Raw genomic sequence first — 19,365 nt, forward strand, 5'->3', positions numbered from 1 at the left:
GGCATTGTCAATATTCGAATATTACAATTTTAAACACGAGTAGTTGTTGTAAAACATTTTACTCCTATATATATTTTCCTATCAAATGTCTAATTTAACTTATATTCTTCTCGTTTAGACTAATTTTTGCTTCAATTTTTCTTATGTAAAAAAAACAAAAAAAAGAAAAATGTCATTGTAAGAGACATTGTACAGAATTTGAAAGGACAATTAAAGTTATATTTATATTCAAAGTTCTAATTTTTTTTAAGTAACATTTCAACTTAATATTCAATATTTGTCTAGGAGTAAAACAACCGATAAAATTATTATAGCACTATTTTATATTGTACCTTTATTGACTCCATAATTGATCTCAAACTAAAGTCTACCAATAATTTTGTTTAATTTTCAGTAAAAAAACAATATTAGGCTTTCAATATACGAAATATTTTGTTTTCTTATACCACTTAAATTATATTCAAATTATTTATTCCGTAACTTGATGACATTTGTAATCATAGATGAAGTAAATGTTGGAAAGATATTATGAGTTATTTGTATTATTAGAGTAAGGGCCTGTTCTCATTGACTGATGAGCTGAACTGAACTGAATTAAACTGAATATTTTATGAGAGAAGGAAATTAGGAGCTGAACTGAACTGAACTGATTAGAGATGACCGAACTGAACTGAAAATAATCTGATGAGAACAAACCCTAAGTAAATCTACATAGTTACACTATAAAAATTACGAGTAACATTTAAGAATTACAATACAGAGAGTATATTTATTTTATTGCTAAAAATAAAATACAAAATTTTGTTAGGAAATCATGAATATCGTATGCATGTATAGAACTTGCTTTTAGTGGTTAAGTTTGAAGTTTAACAAAAATAATTATGCTTGAATATGTAAATAATAATTATTAGAAATCTAATCTAATCTAATATATATATATAAAGGGGAGTTTTACCCAGAGATTTTAGAGAGGCACGTATGATTTTGTTATTTAAAAAAAAAAATAGAGCGCCACATATTTAGGTGTGCCATGTAGGATGAAATAAAAACAATAAAATGAAAAATTAAAATTATCATACTAATCTAATGATTTATCTAAGTATTTCAAATAAAATATGTTAATCCTTTAAAAATTTATAATTCTATCCTACCATTATCTTTCCACGGTTCAAAGAACTATACCAAAAAAAAAAAAATGAAAAATTAAAATTATCATACTAATCTAATGATTTATCTAATTATTTCAAATAAAATATGTTAATCCTTTTAACAAGTTTCACCGACTTTCAAAAAAGTGATATTAAAAAAAAAAAAACATAATTACAAAAAATCATAATATATGATTATTGTTATCCCAAATATCCAAAATCACGTAAAAAATGTAATATGTATAAAAACAAAAAATAAATAAAAAAATTTATTCATATAGATAATAAGTAAAAAAAATGATAAAATTTTAAATTAACAAGATAAATTACCGTGGCATATTCATGTGATTGGTGTCGTTAATAAAAACAACATTGATATGGATAACAATTAAAAAGGATTTTATAAAGAATGATAAGATTTATTTAGAGAAGATATGATGTATTGTATTTCCTTATAAATAGGCATTAATTTAATTCACAATACATAGAAAAATATTAATTGTTTCTTTTCATAGTCGGAGATCCCAAGATTCATGGCTACACAAAGTGAAATTTATAATACCTTCGAGGATGCAATGGTAAACAAAGATACAACTAAGGTTGGAGATGGAAAAAAATTAATCTTGTCACCGTCATTGATCGGAGGCACAAGAAATATGTACCAGAATTACAAAGAAACGATATACTCTACACAATACATATTTAGGGCTGAAAAAGGGAATAGGATAATTCTGTCAGCGTCATTCACAGGAGACACAAGATACATAAATCAAAACTACAAAAAAAGAATAGAGTACTCTGCATAGATGTGTAGAAGAGAGAATTCTATTTGAAGCACACATTGGTTTTTTTTTTTTGTTTTTTTTATAATTTTGTCAATAATAATAATAAATGTCGAAACAAATCTAAAATAATATTAAAAATAAAGGCGTGCTTCACACCTTTATATAAATAAGACAAAACACCTAGTATTTATATAAATAAGATAAGCAAATGAGGGAGTAACATTTGTCAGTCTTACATTGAGGCGCTTATCTTTTAGTATAGTATATAAAAAATAGATAGATAAATTCAAAATCATAATGCGCATCATAATCCCGGCAAAACACTTGCCGAAACATGATAAAAAAGTGTCTTCGTCCACAAAAGGCCAATGTTAACGCTGATACAAGAAGACATCCTTAAGAGCATGGGCATTGGTGAGGTTACTCACCATTCTCCACCTCACTTTCAACTATCTTTTTTATTTATCTTTTTTCCAAATCATCTTCCACCTCACCTTCCACTATCTTAAGCTACTAGTGTGAGTCACCTTATTTATTTATCTACAATGGTGAGGTTACTCACCATTCTCTCTCCTAACCACCCCATCATTTTATCTTTCTCACTCTTGTTTTATTTTATATTTTTTAAAACATGTATTAATCTCTATTATTTATTTGTAATTTTTGAACTTACATAATTAATTAAAAAAAGTTAGACATTTTTAATTTTTTTTCTTTTTAATTAGAGCATTATAAATAGTACAATATTAATAAAAAAATTTTTCTAATTTTTGAAATGAAAAGTACAAAAATAATACAATATATTAATAACATAGTTTATTTAGCAAAGACATCCATTAAAATTTAAAATACAATATTCATTAACAGCGACTTTTGTCATTTCTTCATTCGTTGCCGAAACGTCCCCATATATGTTCAACCAAGTCATTCTTTAGTGCAGTATGGGTCTCCCTATCACGAACATTATTTCTATTTTCCATATAACCATTTAGATTGAGCCTATCCAATCGTCCACTTCTCACAGTAAATGGTTGGTTGTTGTTATTAGTTGATGATTCAGCTACATTTTGCGGTTGATCATTGATAAATTCAGTTGCATCATAATGCAAATATCCATCTCGCTCATCTTCAACAATCATATTATGCATGATAATACAAGCCATTACAATTTTCCATAAAATTTCGGTCGACCATGCTAGACTTGGTTGACGTATTATTGCAAATCGAGCTTGTAACACTCCAAAGGCACGTTCAACGTCCTTTCGATAACTCTCTTGCTTCTTGGTAAATAATTTGTGCTTACCAGTTTGTGGATGTTTGATTGCTGGGATAAATGTTGCCCATTTCGGATAGATACCGTCTGTAAGATAATAACCCATATTGTATGTATTTCCGTTGACATTGAAGGTAACCTCTGGAGTTTAAATTCAATGTATGGGTACGCAAAACAGTAAAAGATGAGATTCTCTGATATTATTGCTTACAGATTTCTTGTCAACATGTGACATTTTAATGTAGCATTGCATGTCGGTCATATTTTACAACATTTCTCATTATTGAGCTAATTTTATATTATTATTATTTACAAGATATAATTTATTGGGTAATAAACAAAGAGCATCATGTAGTTTGACTACCTTAATTGATATTTAAACTAGCCTAGAAGATGTGCAAATTCTTGCTTTAATTTTAGATATATTTCTTTTTCTTCTTCAGATAGAATTGGTTTTGCAAGAAGGACACTAAATAGCTTGAACCTTTTTTCTTCTTGTTTCTTCCTAGCTTTGATGGCATCTCGCTCCTTCTGATACTCTAGCATACGTTCTGCTACATCAATTCGCCTTTCATCAACATCTTTGTGTTGACCTTTCATTACATTCATCTCTGATAGGGCTTGAGTAAACGACTCTAAATTTTTAATTTCAGAACTACTCCCAATTTGAATTACAGAATTGACAACAGATTTACCTTTTCTTTTAGATGCTTTCACCCCGTCAGGACGGCGGCGACGAGTATGAGTTTTTGGACCTTCATCAGTTGGAGTATCTGGTTCTGATCTTTTCGAATTGCCACCATCACTAGAAGGTAAATCCAGGTCCATTGGCTTCCATTTGTCTAACTCTCTCAACATCTCCCAACAACCAATTAAACCAAAGCGTGAACCATTACACGTACCTCTATATATTTCATGAGCTTCGGTCATTTCATCATGAGTGTTGGTACCACTCCTATACCTTTTTTTCGCTTCACTATAGCAACCAACCCATATACTCACATCTTTATTTATTCTTGCCCACCGACTTTTAATAGATCTTAAAGTTCTAGGGCGCATGGTGGATGGATTTTCTTCTCTGGCTTGATCATAAAGGGATTTTATGTTCCTCCACATTACGGCCAAACTTTGATCAGTTGCCGTCTCTGGATCTTCAATTGCACATTCTACCCAAGCCGAAACGAGGGCATCATCTTCTTTTGCACCCCATTTTTCTGCCCTAACATTAGTGTTGCTCCCGTGGGGACCTTGAACAACATCATCATCACCAACACCATCAGCATCATCATTGGCTTGTTGTGGAACCCTTGGATCATCGGGTGGGGTTAAGTTACTGCTTCTTTCTCCCTCGGGAGTTGCTGGACTGTTTTGAATTATTTGGTTCACACCATAATGTTGCGACATTGGGAACATAAAACCGGAAGGATAATTTTGGGGAATTTGTTGCAAATTTTGGTTTAAAAATTGGTTTGAGAATTGTTGGGTGTAATTTTGGTTTGGAAATTGATTTGGGAATTGTTGTACAAATTGTTGGTTTGGATGCGTTGGTTGGTTAGGAATGTTATAAAATAACATCCTTTGAGCATTTGGATTATTAGGGTTATTTGGATCAAAATGAAAATTACTTTGAAAATTTGGAGAATTGGAAGATTGGTTATTTGGATTATTTTGAGAGGAACCACTTCCGTAATTAGGATTATTAAGATCCATAATCACAAAATATTTTTATAATGAAAAAAAGAAGAGTGAAATTTTAAGGGTGAAAAACTATATCAATATTAGGCTCTATTTATAGATAAAATTATAATTATACCGTTGGTGAAATTATTTTTTGGAAATATATTTAAATGAAGTGAAAAATTACCGTTAGAGTAATAATATCAACACGAAAGGCTCCAAATAATAGAGCCGTTGGAGAGCTGTTGGACTAAAACAACATCTCATGCAAATGTTCAGCAATTTGGATGAGTTGTCATGTGGTAATTGGACCAACAAATAAATATGAGATTCCTTTATAAAAGAGTCAGCAAAGCCCATGCATATGTCAGTTACTCATCAGAGCATCAGCAGACGTTGCTTCCCCTCTTTGTGAGTATGTAACGAGTCACCGTATGCAATGGTAAGGTAGCTCAGAAGAAGAGAGATAGTGTTGTGAGTAGGCTTGTGACTCACCAATGCCCATGCTCTAACCCACAATCCAAAGCCCAACAAAATCCAACTCAAAACGTCATCGTTTTACCTCTCCCGCCTCCATCTTCAATTTGAAATTTTCTCTCTCCTTTTTTCCAGTTTCTCTCTGCATCTCCTGTCTCTCATTCAACTCACTCACTGAGTCACTCTTCTCGAAAATTGAACTTCCAAAATCAGGTTTTAGGTTCAATTAATTTCAAATTAATCATGGGTTCAAACCCTAGAAGAGAGAGAAAATCCCCAATTCAAAACGATTTATGGAATGAAATTATAGCAGAAGATCATCATAATCTTAATCGTCAAAAACAACCTCAAATTGTCGTCACTTATCAACGTCACAAATCCGATGACGCTGCTGCTGTAAAACCCTTGCGAAAGTTGGTGTTTTTCTTCTTTTTACTTCAATTTCCGTATAATTTATCGCCATTTCCCCAGATTTTTAGGGGTTTTTATGGGGGTTTGTTTTGATAGGTCGGGAAGCAGTAGTTCAAGGGAAGGAAGTCTCGCGAGTCGGGTGAGTTTCGTGGCGATTAATAATAACTCGCAACGAGTCAGTTGGAATCGTTCTCTTTCAACCAGGTTTTCTTCTTTGCCCATTTAAATCATTTCATGATTTTGTTTTGATGATAATTTGTTGGGTTATTATTAATAATGTTATATTGTTCATAAAAATGTCTTTTAATTTTTAAGTATATAGTGAACTAGGTATTATGATGAATTTATTTAATTTTCAAAGTTATGCTTAAGTTGTTTTGATTGATTATTGTTGCAGAGGAAGGGCAAGTATTGCGATTTTAGCAGTAGGGGATTACAAGGAGCAGCAACAAAGGGCACCCAGGAGGAAACCTAGACCACCTCTTCCTAAGGTATGGATTTTTTTTCCTTTTCGTCTGTTGGGTGTGTCGGCTAGCTTAGTTGGTTAATGTCTTGGCAGTGCTTGGTGGTACAAATAACATGGGATTGAATCTCGTCTACATTACGACCCTTTTGCGGCTACTTATACTCTAGATAAAAGTATGAATCTTTTCTTCCCCTTGCACTATAACATGATTCATCAATCATCAGTAATGGGCTTGATTGTGGGGGAAATCTGATTGAGCAGTTTGACTGGTAATTTAGGCAGAAAATATATCTCTTTATATTAACTCCTACATTTAGAGGCATTAGGTCACAAGAGTTCAAATATTGGGTGTTTTATTTTGTAATACTTCCTCCGTTCTTTTATTATCACATCAAATAGGTTGGGCACAATATTTTTGGTAGTGGAAAACAGGAAGAGATAGAAGGGTAGGAGTACAACATTAGCTATGTGATGTAAGCATAAAGTAAAGATATATTAGGTATTTATAGCGTGAGCAGAGACATTTTGTTTCCTTAAATGGATATGGTGCAATATTTATGAAACTTCCTTAAAAGGTAAGTGGTGTAATAATTTGAAAAACGGAGGAAGTATGATGTTTAAGACTTTTAGTTTTGTAAATAACGGTCTAAGATATTGTAGTTTTTAAGCATTTTTTATTTTGAATATCTCTGTATGTGTTGTATTATATATCCACTTCGTCTTCAAACATTTTTTTTACATCTAATCATTGAGGACGTGACATAATTTTCCTAATATACTAGTAGGACCATTCCTACTCTCACCCTATCACTCCATGTATGTCGGCTGTCTTAAATTGAATAGTCTAATGTTAAGTGAGTTAGTTCATAGCCAGATAGCTTTGTAGGAAAAGAGAACACTTTTAACAAAAATCCCATAATATCATATGTGATTATCATTTTCAGACATAGGAAGTAGTATTAAAATGCTTGTGTGTAATCAAATTATCAAGTTTTTATCATTATACTATATGTTTTCATCAATTCTTTCTTTTTCACACTCCCTCCCTTGTGCCAAATAAGAAAAAAAGGCTTTCATAGTGATAAAGTTTTGTTTGTTTGCCATTAAGGGAAAAGTTACACAGGCCCCGAATTTTGAGAAAGAGAGAGCATACTTCCAAGAAGTTGATGCAGATGAGTTGTTGGAAGAAAGTCCTTCACCTAAAAAAGTTGCTTGGGTGATGGGAATTCAACCTGACAATATAAGAGTGCCTCCACTCTGCTCAAGGCTCGAAAAGTGGCTACATGCTAAGAAGCAGCATGTAATTCCTTCCAGCACATTGTCTACCATATTAAGAACTCCAGATGGGGGGGCACTGGAGCCTATTCCTTATAATAATGATGGGTTTGATTCCTCGTGTCTGATAAAGTCTAAAGAATTTCGTCTGCGCAGTATATCTGGTTCACTCTCAGTGCAAGATATGCTCACACATTTAGGGAAGGGTCATATTGATCTTGAGTACCTAGAGGACAAGGACTTTGATGATATAGAATCTGAGATCAAAAAGCTTTCTTTAGCATCGCGGCCTAGTTCTTTGGCTAATGAGGCGTTTTTTGCACTTCTGAAGGAATGCGAACAGTCAGCTCCTTCAACGTTGTTTGAAGTGTTCTCCAACCTCTGGTCAGTATTTTGTTGATTATAGTCACTTTTCTCCATGTCACATAAGCTGCAAAACATGGGTAAAAATTCTATCAAGATAGTAAAAAGACAGGTAGAAAATTATCCTGCTGAACTGCACAAAACTTGTTTTTACTTAAGAGTCTGCCTCATGTAGACAGGATTATTTTCTTTCTGCTTTCTTAATTCAACTTACTTTTAGCTTAGCCATACACAATTTATACATGTCAGTATATCCTTTTTAACCAAATGTGATGAACTTAAAATTATGGAGTGCTAATGCTGTAAATGATTCATAATTGGCAAGAACGCATGGTAATTTAGAATCACTATGCAACCAAGTTTTCTATGTTTCTAGGCACAATTTTTTTGTAGAGAAAGTATAAGTTAAGTGAATGATTAAAACGGTATTAGATAATATAAGTAGTATGCTATTATTGATTGTCTTTTTACTTTGGTGGCTTAGGTGATGGAGGTAGTACTTCTCATACATGATTTAATTGCTCGATATATCAGTTATTTTTCTTGTTATTGTAAAGGGCTGACTGTTGATGGGTGAGCTGTGAGCAGTCTGAGCACTGAGCACTTTCAAGCAACTATATCATTCTTCAAATTTAATCATCAGGACAAAATTTATTTCTGATTTTTGTTTTTGTTATGAGTATCATATGCGCCTGAAAGGCCATATTGTAAAGATAAGGCTTCTTCCACATTTCATCTTGCATTTTCTTGTGTTTTTGCCATGAATTCACAAGCATAGAAGCCCTTTATTCCCTAATGAGATTTGAAAATATGGAATTTAGTGATACAGGAAGTATCGTTAAGATTGGTGAAGGCACATTTGGAGAGGCTTTTATTGCTGGAAGTTCCGTTTGCAAAATTGTTCCTATTGATGGAGAACTAAGAGTAAACGGTGAAATACAAAAGGTACACTTTAAAGCAATATCTCTTATCACTGCTTTGTGTTCCTTGCTCATTGTGCCTGAGTAGGTCATGCATTGGCATCAGACAACTATGAGCAGCAGTCATAGGTAAAATGTTTCCTTGGCTTATGCTTTAGAACATTCAGGATATTATTCTAGGCAATGAGACGAGCTTAACCAGAATTTCCTATTCTTGCGGCAAAAAGCCTAAATAACACATCAATCATGCTTTAGACAGCTGCTCACATTTGGTTCATCAGGATTTCTGCAAAATATGTTAAACTTTCAAACCATTTTTTTTTATAACTGGGTTATTCAGTACCTTATACATTAAAGTAAAACTTCGATTGAATTATACTTCTTATATATTTGAAGATATGTATTCTTGTTTATGAATGCTTTACAGAGATCTATGGAGTTGCTGGAAGAAGTGATACTGTCACGGACACTTAATCGCTTAAGAGGGAGTGAGGTTCTATTTGATAATGCTACCACTACATTTATACAGACAAAAGAGTATGTTCAATTGAGAACTCACTTTTCTTTGGCTGTGCCACAATCTAGAAGTTTCTGATTGCTCATTTAGACATGAAATAGGTGCTCTTACTAAGTTCAAACTGGACTCCTTAGTCCTTAGTCTGAGATGTTGTGCCCTAGTTTTGGAAATAGGAGATTTCTAGCTAATCATCTATTTACATTTTATACACACACACACACACACAGAGCCATATAGTACGAGTATTTCATACCATGTTATGTTCAACTCAACTGACTGTTTCTAGCCAGCAAGCAATAACTCAGAACAAATGAAAAGGAACAATAAATGCAGAAATAGGTAGAAAGACAACAGTTATAACTTCAACTTAAAAGGATCTGGAATTTTGTAGATGACCAGTAGTTCACTAGTTCAACACAGCCTATGAATCTAATATTTTTAAGGCTTTGTTCGTGTAGTTTACTTGCTAGCTTGCACCACTAATGAATAATCACTTACCGACTTACGTAGTACTATGTATGTTCCAAGAACTTATATGTGCAAAGATGCTAGATTTATGCTTTTGAGGATTGAATTTCTTTTAACAATCTTATAATAAGTTCTTAATTCTCTGTTTTTCAGTATTAAGGTTTGTCAAGGTCCTTATAATCCCGTTCTATTGAAAGCTTGGGAAAATTGGGATACAGAGCATGGCTCAGAGAATGACCATCCTAAGCAATTTCCTGAGAATCAGGTTTGTGGTCTTTGCAGTTCAATTTGTAGTAGAGTATATGCATAATTATGGGATTTTTGGCATTTGCATGCAGCTTTCTAGACTTTCAGCTGCAATGTGCCATAAAATTGTCTACTTGATCATTATCTTGTTTACAGTGTTATCTCGTTTCAATCCTTGAGCTTGGTGGTACTGATCTTGAAAGTTTTGTTCTCTTAGACTTCAATGAAGCGCAGAGTTTGTTAGTTCAGGTATAAAACGACTTTTGTACTATACTATTTTTTTTATATTTCTTTTTAAATTTTTTGCTTAAAACGCTTTGGACACTATGAATTGCAGGTAACAGCTGCCCTGGCTGTTGCAGAAGCTGCTTTTGAATTTGAACACCGTGATCTGCACTGGTAAACTCTAAGAACGTCTTGACATGTGAATATCTTCTAATATGTTTTTGTGCTACAGTTGAGTCTATAAATTCTTTTTCTTTACCCATTTTTTTTTATCCCTTCCTAGGGGAAACATTCTTTTAAGCAGAAGAGAGACTGCTGTGCTGCAGTTTACTCTTGAAGGAAGGACGACATCCATAAGAACACATGGGCTGTTGGTTTCCATAATTGATTTTACCCTTTCAAGGATCAATACAGGTAATTGTCTATGAACTCAACACATTGCTGTATATCTTTGGCATATTGGTTCACTGATATGCAATACACACAGGCAACACAATTCTCTATTTGAATTTATCCTCGGATCCTGAGCTTTTCGAAGGTCCCAAAGGAGATAAGCAAGTAAGAAAAATATTTATAATCCAGTTCTACCACTTGTTCCTATTAAAATGAATTTGTGATTGAATTCTCAATTGTCTTGCGCAGGCAGAAACATATCGGAAAATGAGGGAGGTCACAGATGATTGCTGGGATGGAAGGTATATTTCGTTATTAAGATTGGTTTTATTAATTATGTTGAATCTACTGTAGGGCTGGGAGTTTGATCAATAATCAGTTTCTATGAAAAAGTTCAATTGAATGCTTAATTTGATTGAAATTTGCTGTTGGCAGTTTTCCAAAGACAAACGTATTATGGTTACAGTATCTGGTGGATATATTGTTGCTGAAGAAATCATTTGTAAGCGCTTAATCTACCCTGTTATATTATCTAATATATTGGCCAATGCCAACCATTTGATTGGGCTTGAAGATGCATTCATAATCAATAGACGGATAGGATATATTGCATCAATGTTCACTATTAGTTGAGCTAATTTGAATAAGTGCACGGTTATTAGTCCTTCTTCATTCACTTGGCAGCTGAATTTTAAAATGGGAGACTAGATCATTCATGTTATTTTGTTTCCAGAAACGTTGTGGAAAAGATGAAAGAGAGTTACGATCCTTGAAGAAGCGATGGAACAGTTGCAATTCTGCAAAGGAAGCGCTTTCAGATCCTATCTTTAGTGATATGTTTGTTGGTCACGCTGCTTGAGGTAAAGCTCAAGGGTCATTGCTTTAGGCCATTTGCCATAACAGCTTCAAATCATTAAAAACACCGAGTAATTTTACCAAGAGAGGTGAGTGTATGACAGTTCTCACCGCTTAGTGAGAAGACTGAGAAGCCTGTAAGACTGTAAATGTTTGGTTCATTTGTCAAGTTTGATCACGCTGTAAATGTATGTATTTGTAATTATATACTCATCCACTGTAATGTTTTCATCTTTTTATCCTAATTCCTATTATTTAAACTCTAATGAAATCATTTTGACTGTAAAATTTGGCAGTCCTTTAATTTAACCCTTGTTTTTCTTCTTCAGTTTGTACTTGCATGCTGCACGTTCAATTGCTTATCATTGATGTTAAGGCTTCTTATGAATTTAGTTATTTACTCAGAGTATTCATATGATGTGGAGTAGGCAGTAACGATAATGGATTTATATGAAATTGGTAAAGAAATGATGTATCATTAAGACATTAACTCTCTTTCTTTCTTCTTAAAAAACATTTCCCATAAAACACCTCTTTACTAGTACGTACTAAATGATGATGAAAATTTACGAAGAAAATGAGATACTTGCATGACAATTTGTACCTGGCTACCAAATGGAGAGTAGGGTTTATACTTTTTACAGTCTTGACATATTTTGGCTGCTTTCCAATTTAAAAACTTGGCCATCAAATTATCCAAATAAAAAGAGCATAAACCCATATAGTCTCCATCATCCAAATCAGATTGCTTGGTCAAAAGAAGGAATAGAGGATAAGTCCCAGGAATACTTTTTAGTGGTGACATTGAACATGCATGGCATTGCCCAAAGTTTTTCCTTTTCATTACCTGTTTCCCCCACCCACCCACCCATCAAGTTTATAAAGAAGGGATTAGATTTTACAACTTTGTGATGTATCCTGCAACCCATTTAATATATACCGCATTTTAATTAAAGATTCATTTATTTTGACAGAAAATATATATAATTCAGGGAAAACATACACAATTGTAAAAATAGATTTTCTTTGTGTGCTTTTTTACATGAAAGATTACAAAGGAAAAGAAATTAAAGGGCCAGTTCTGATTTACTGAAATGAGTTGAACTGAACTGAATATTTTATGAGAGAAGGAAATTAGGAACTGAATTGAAGTGAAATTAAGCTGAACAGAACAGACCCTAAGAGTAAGAATGTAATATTCTTTCTTTTCAAAAGGAGAATTTTTTCACCCATTAAAGGTCAAATAATAGAAAATGTGAAATCTTTTTTGTCAAAACAAACAAAATCCGAGAGTTGATAAAGAACGTTGGGTTGAAAGATCGTTTCTTAACTAGCTTTCATGCCTCTCCCTTCAAACAAAATAACGTTCTATATAATAAATAATTTTGCCTAGCCTTCTCTATGTGTAGACAAAATTCAGTTTGTATGATAATCATAATATCCCAAAAGTTAAATAATACATTAATACTTCCATCTCATGCATGTATGATGGAAGTAACAAGATATAAGAAAGCAAGCAAGATAATCAAATCTCAACCAACTTGTTAAAAAACAAAGAAGTTGATGAGACTCAAAACTAATCTAGCTCCAAATAAAGTATCACATCCTCACATGCACTAAGAAACCAAGATTATTCTGGTATAAAAGTAACTTATTAGTGGGTGATTATCTGTTAATCACATCTTAATTTTTTTTTTTTTTTTGGGGTCTAATAATAATTCTGATGTAAAGACTCCCTTTGTTTTTGGGTCTAAATTATTATCATCTAAAAATAATAAGCTAGCTTAATTGTGATTGCTTAATTAAGCCATCTTTTGGACTTACTTTCTGGCTTTGTAGAAGCCTTTTTGACAATCAATGAAAGTAAAATAATTTTTAGATAAAACTTTATCTTAAATAAGATTTGGCCACTTACAATTCTTGGTGCATGGAGCAGTGTAACTTTGCGCCAAAAAAAAAAAAAAAAAAAAAAACATGCATGGTTTATTTCGTTTTTATTATACAGTGTATGATATGGTTAGTTCATCCTTCCTTATCAAGTTAACTTTGGTGACGTTGGTTTTGCACTAGTTGTACATTGTTTATTTTGTCCGATACTTAGTTCCCTAGATAACATATTTTTAATCCCTCTTTACTGCCGTCGTCTTTATGTTCTTTCTTCATTCTTGCTATATAGTTGTAGGTAGATGTTCGATCATCATATTATACTATGATGGAAGAAGATCGAACTGGCACATATCGTACACGCGTTAAATATCAGTGCATGTGTCATGTGTGATTATTGTGTTGGAGCACGTATGTATAGGGTGTATGATTATATTGAATTTGCAGAAATTTTTACATAATTGATAATACATACATGACAGATTCTTTGTTATCAATAAGGTATTTATTTATTAGATTTCATTAGAGAATTGGAGAAAAAAATCTTATTTCCTTCTTTTTTTTTGGTACAAATTCTGCTAGTGAATAACATTCGAACTTGTGTTATTTTAAACTTTCTCTATTTTTTTTTTAGTTGACACCTTTTTATTATCATGTTTGCCAATGCATGTTTTTAATGATTGATATCTCTAATTATCAATATTTTAAAATTATAAAAAGTGGATATTTATAAAATATACATTAAAACGATTCAAACAATACCACGTGAATATATTTTATTGTATCTATAAACCACAAAAGCGAGTCAAATCATGTTGTGTGAATAGTGTAAAAGTCAAACGGTATCAGCTAAAAAAAACGGAGGAAGTCATAAATTATTTGAGCTCGACCTCCTTGGATAACCCTCGATCTATCATTCTAATAATACTAAAATACAACATTAGCTAGGATGCATGACAAGCTTACTTAATTTTTATTATTTCTTAAATGAAGATTATATAAAACATAGAATCTTTGGCAATAAGCTAAGAAATTAATTAAATATCATCCAAATTTACTAAAATTTATTATATGTATGAGCTCGATCTCCTTGGACCTTCGATAATGCTTCCTAATACTAAAGAACAAGATTAATTAGGATGAGAACGAAGCTTACTTAATTCCTAAACAATGTTTATACGTGTATAAGATATTTGCATGAGGCTGCCGTCAAATGAAGGGTCAAATTGGAGATCGCGATCATAAACATGTCATCTTAACTTTATGTTGTACAAATATATTACGCAATTTTTGTTTTTACACGTTATTAGGTATCTTTTATGAGGGAGAAAAAGACATCTTTTTCTTATTTAAATGTTATTGTTGATTAGCTTAACATTTTATAATCACATACATTAAAAATAATAACGTGACAGTATTAATTTATAAGAAGGCGGAAAGTAATTGCATTACAGTTGATATAATTGTTCAAGATATTATAATTATTGTATCATTAGCATTAAGCTATATCGTCCCGGATATATGGAAGAACTTTTTCATTTTAAATTTTTTTTTATCATGACAAATTTTAAGGGCAGATTTTTATTTTTTATTTTTATTTTTTTAATGGAGGAAGGGTAAAGCAATCTTCGAATTTGACAAATCATGCAAATTTCAGTCTGAAAATGTCCGTAATTGTCAAAAATAGTGTTAGAATTACACAAAAAATACTATCGAGATAGATACAAAAACAAAAACTTTAGAGTTTGTTTGGCATCACTGTTGTTTTCTTTTTTTAGTTTTTTGTTTTTTTAAAATCATATGATATATATCATATAATGAATAAAAATTAGTCATTTCTTCAAAAAAAAAAAAAAAAAAAAAATTAGTCAACCAAAAAGTGGAAACACCTTTTTAATGTTTCTTGTTTAAGTTTCAATTTAATTTCAAAAAAAAAAAAAAACAATGTCAAACAAACTCTAATTTGATTTTTTTTTTTTAATGAATTTATTCTCAAAAATCAAAGAATAATGAACGATTTTTTGGCTCTATCATCTTGACAAAAGTTGAATATATAAAACAAACAAATTAAAGATAACACAATGTTAAATGTTAAGCACATCCTAGTGTTTGTTATTTGTGCTTAGCTTATAATTTTTCAGTGGATGCAAAAGAAGTTTGTCCACTAACCTAAACCATAAAATACCTCTGCAATTAAATTTTTAATTAAACCCTTTTAGGTTAATTAACTGGTCTTAAAAGGTTTAGGCCCTGAACTGTTGTCTGTCTGCCTTGTCGGCTGTCTTTATTTGTTTATCATTCAATTTTATTTAAGGTTCATACTGCATTTCTTGTTTATGAAGGTTCTATAAATTTATTTTATATGTACATTATTATTGCAATTTGCAAGTTCTTGATTTATAATAAATTATATATAATACAAATCTAATTGAAATTATTTCATATATGATGGATTAATGCACATTTTGTATAAAAGTTTATGATCAAAGTTTGACAATTAAAAAGAGATCGATCAGTTTAAGTCGTTAATTTTCTTTTGTTAATTTTTGGATGATTTGTATAAGTATGGCTAATTTTGTTTTCATTATACAACTTGTATGATATATAATTTTGAATCTTATTTGAAATGTAACAACTAACAATTTTGGATAATTTTTTGACAGAGTATAAATCCAATATCATGAACTTTAATCATTAGCTTAATTTTTTGGTTCGTTGAATTAGGGTATGTTCATATTTAATAAACTGAACTGAACTAATTGGAGCTGAACTGAACTAAACTGAACTTATTGGAGCTGAACTGAACTGAATTGAACTGAAATTAAGCTGAAGTGAAAAGGCCCTTAGTTCTCTAACATGGTATCAAAGCTAATATAACAAAAAGCCACAATTTTAAATCTTATGTACACGTAGTAAATCCAAACATCCCGTTTAAAAACTTATTAAAGAGAAAAGAGATTTTTTTTTTAATAGAACGAATAGAGTATAAGAAAATATAAATTACCCATAGACGGAAGAAGTACATCATACGTCTTGCATGCCTTTTAACTCCATTGTAGAGTTCCCATCACTAGCACGTGAAATCAATTAATCACCCATTACCCCATGTTGTACATGCATATGATATGAGCATCAAAAACCTCTAATCTCTTCTACTCAGATTTCCTTTTCTCCAATATTCTCCATCTTATTCTTCTTTTATAAACAATACAAATTTTTACATAATGCTCTGTATTTGATTCTCTATGTATTCCCAAAAAAAAAAAAAAAAAAAAAAAAAAAAAAAAAAAAAAAAAATTAGAAAAAAGATAGAAAATAAAATTGGTAATTGGTAAGCAAAGGAACATGCATCTCTTCATCTTTCATGACAAAGCAAATGTCTTTTCCTTTTTTCTATTTCACCAAATTGCACAAAACCATATATTATAGGTTTCTTTCCCTTTTTCCACTTTATTATACTACTTTCTTTCTTCCCCACCTTCTCTATATTCACCTTTCTTTTTTCATTTTTGTACTTATAAATCTTCTTAAATCATTATCATTTCATTAATTTTTTATAGCTTAATTATTGCAAATTCATTCCTATATTTTTAGGTTTCTTCCCAAAAACCCACCAAAACCCTCCTCATGGCTAAACTTAACTCTCTATACTTCATCTTGCTTCTCTCCATAACCATCTCCAAATGTGGTAAGTACATTATCTTTACTTTTAGTTTTAAGAGATATCTCACCGTGCAAGATCAATTCAATATGTTACATGTTTATTAGATTCAACTATCTATTGCAGATGTCGTATGATAATGTTTCATTAATGAATCGATTTTACTATTAAAAAAACGGAATTATTATGTGTTTGAAACGTTCAAATTTACTAGAAATGGTAATTTTCTTGCAGGAGGAATTATGGATTCAGAAACAGGAAAAACACAGAGAAAACAACAGAAAATTGTCAGAAGATTAGATGATTCTACAACAAACCCAGCAAATTTCCCACCATCTACACCCTCACCAACAATTATTACAGTCCCTGCTTCAAACCCCACCACCCCAGAAAACAACCAATTTCCAACAACACCACCAGCAACAACCACAATCCCTGCTTCAACCACCCCAACAACACCTACACCCATCACTAATCCTGCAAATACCGGAAACGTGCCGGTATCGAACCCGCCTAGCCAGCCCACAGGTGGTGGTAGCACAGGGCAGAGTTGGTGTGTGGCTAATAGTGGTGCTTCAGAGACTGCACTGCAGAGTGCATTAGATTATGCTTGTGGAAATGGAGCTGATTGTTCAACAATTCAAGATGGGGGTAGTTGTTATAATCCTAACAGTCTTGCTAATCATGCTTCTTATGCATTTAATAGTTATTTTCAGAAGAATCCTTCGCCTACTAGTTGTGATTTTGGGGGTGCTGCTCAGCTGGTTAACACTAATCCTAGTAAGTTTTTTTCATTTTAATTTTTTATGATTTTTGCAAAATTTACATGTGTGTGTTTAATGGGTCGATGTCAATTAGCTTAGTTGGTAAAGTTTTAGCGGTACCCAATATTCAGGATCAATTATTGTCTACATCATTGTTTTTTTGCGACTTTCTATAAACCCAAAAAAGAAAAATGAGTGCTTTACTATTACTAGTAAGTAGTAAGATTTAGCACAAGGGTATTGTTTCTGCATCATATGTAAATGTGTGCTAATCTTAGTAAGTTTCTAGCTAAAGAGGGTTTTAGAGATATGAATCATGAGTTTTGCATCAATTATGAGTGTGAACTAATCTTAAGTGTTTTAAAATGTGGGGATTTGGGTGTGTAGGTACTGGTTCTTGTATCTACCCATCATCAGCATCCGGAACTGGAACTGGAACTGGAACCGGAACAGGAACAGCTATGCCTTTATCAACAACTCCTCCAACAACAGAGACACCTTCTTCAACATTTCCAACACCGACAACAACATCCTCACCCGGGACTACTGGAATGCCATATGGGAGTCCATCATCTGGGTATGCTATCTTATTAACTAACTAGATCTATATACACGTGATGCATGCTTCAAATTTCATAAATATGTATGAAACTGTGATAGAGACAGTATAATAATCACTTGAGTTAATACTTTTTATCTTCTTATTATATGCTTGCAGCACCTTTGGATCACCATCATTCTCAACTCCAGGCAACCCAAATTCACTGTTTCCTGCAAGTTATGGACCTGATAGCCCTCCACTTGGATCTCTTCCTGCAGGTTCAGCTGCTCTGCGACCCGACTTCTGTTTCATCACCCTGGTAGTTTTCTACTTCACAGGAAAACTAATTCCGAGTACATGAGTTTTTTTTTCAAATCACAAGGTTAACAAGGATCCTAGCTAATGGTAAAAGAAAGTTATGCTCTTGTACAGATCTTTTAGACCTATGAGATCGAGGCAACGAAATATGATAGTGAGATTTACATTAGCTTTAGGAGTACTTAAAAAGTTAGTGATCGGAAATCCAAACCACATCAGTTGCCATCATCTCTGAGATAACAGTTTGTAGGTAAGAGAGTTACTATATGAGATGCTCTAGATTAGAAATAGCTAGATTCGCTCAGCAGATTAAGATTGTATAAAGGAAACCCATGATCTGTAGATTCACGAGAATTGTAATAGAAGTTGAGAGTTTTCTTGTGTTATATAATTATCTACGAGTAAATGGTATAGTTACTTCAGGTTTCTTTTAAGCAATGTACTTGTTCTGGTAATTAAACTAACACATTTTGCAATGTTTTACTGCACTTGCTCTGACATCATTAGAAGTTTAAACTAATACACACCCTCTATGATCATTAGAGATTTGATCAGAGTTGTCTCAGGCTACTCAAAATCAAGTCATAGACTTGTATTCGGAACCTAAATATGGCGTTGCTTCCATGTTTCAAGTAAAAGATACGCAGTATAGAATTCGCCTTGCAGTTTCAGAGTGATGGTAGATTGGTGATCTAGTA

General features: G+C 32.3%; 3 protein-coding genes across 3 annotated transcripts; 2 read left to right on the plus strand and 1 right to left on the minus strand.

Annotated features, from left to right (window-relative positions):
* Positions 1-2,817: 2,817 nt before the first annotated feature.
* LOC145575074 (uncharacterized) lies at positions 2,818-3,312 on the minus strand. The gene has a single exon (XM_081633001.1). The coding sequence runs from the start codon at positions 3,310-3,312 to the stop codon at positions 2,818-2,820; it is 495 nt and encodes a 164-aa protein (XP_081489127.1).
* A 2,218-nt stretch (positions 3,313-5,530) lies between these two features.
* Positions 5,531-11,709, plus strand: LOC145576056 (serine/threonine-protein kinase haspin homolog). Its single transcript, XM_081633843.1, has 14 exons — positions 5,531-5,773; positions 5,868-5,975; positions 6,169-6,262; positions 7,346-7,896; positions 8,697-8,820; positions 9,223-9,332; positions 9,934-10,045; positions 10,183-10,275; positions 10,364-10,425; positions 10,535-10,665; positions 10,739-10,809; positions 10,894-10,946; positions 11,080-11,146; positions 11,378-11,709. The coding sequence occupies exons 1-14, from the start codon at positions 5,604-5,606 to the stop codon at positions 11,501-11,503; spliced, it is 1,872 nt and encodes a 623-aa protein (XP_081489969.1). The 5' UTR covers positions 5,531-5,603; the 3' UTR covers positions 11,504-11,709.
* Positions 11,710-16,948: 5,239 nt separating this feature from the next.
* Positions 16,949-19,131, plus strand: LOC145576057 (uncharacterized). Its single transcript, XM_081633844.1, has 4 exons — positions 16,949-17,071; positions 17,279-17,824; positions 18,196-18,385; positions 18,527-19,131. The coding sequence occupies exons 1-4, from the start codon at positions 17,011-17,013 to the stop codon at positions 18,708-18,710; spliced, it is 981 nt and encodes a 326-aa protein (XP_081489970.1). The 5' UTR covers positions 16,949-17,010; the 3' UTR covers positions 18,711-19,131.
* The last annotated feature ends 234 nt before the right edge of the window (positions 19,132-19,365 follow it).

This window comes from Chenopodium album, chromosome 13 (genome assembly GCF_948465745.1).
Source record: "Chenopodium album chromosome 13, dcCheAlbu1.1, whole genome shotgun sequence".
NCBI classification, from domain to species: Eukaryota; Viridiplantae; Streptophyta; class Magnoliopsida; order Caryophyllales; family Amaranthaceae; genus Chenopodium; species Chenopodium album.

Excerpts from the sequence above, each read along its gene's own strand:
- LOC145575074 (XM_081633001.1), bottom strand. The coding sequence starts at position 3,312 with ATGGGTTATTATCTTACAGACGGTATCTATCCGAAATGGGCAACATTT.
- LOC145576056 (XM_081633843.1), top strand. The coding sequence starts at position 5,604 with ATGGGTTCAAACCCTAGAAGAGAGAGAAAATCCCCAATTCAAAACGAT. Across the intron at positions 10,426-10,534 it reads GAACACCGTGATCTGCACTG|GGGAAACATTCTTTTAAGCA; the intron begins GTAAACTCTAAG and ends ATCCCTTCCTAG. Across the intron at positions 10,666-10,738 it reads CCTTTCAAGGATCAATACAG|GCAACACAATTCTCTATTTG; the intron begins GTAATTGTCTAT and ends CAATACACACAG.
- LOC145576057 (XM_081633844.1), top strand. The coding sequence starts at position 17,011 with ATGGCTAAACTTAACTCTCTATACTTCATCTTGCTTCTCTCCATAACC. Across the intron at positions 17,072-17,278 it reads CATAACCATCTCCAAATGTG|GAGGAATTATGGATTCAGAA; the intron begins GTAAGTACATTA and ends ATTTTCTTGCAG. Across the intron at positions 17,825-18,195 it reads GCTGGTTAACACTAATCCTA|GTACTGGTTCTTGTATCTAC; the intron begins GTAAGTTTTTTT and ends TTGGGTGTGTAG.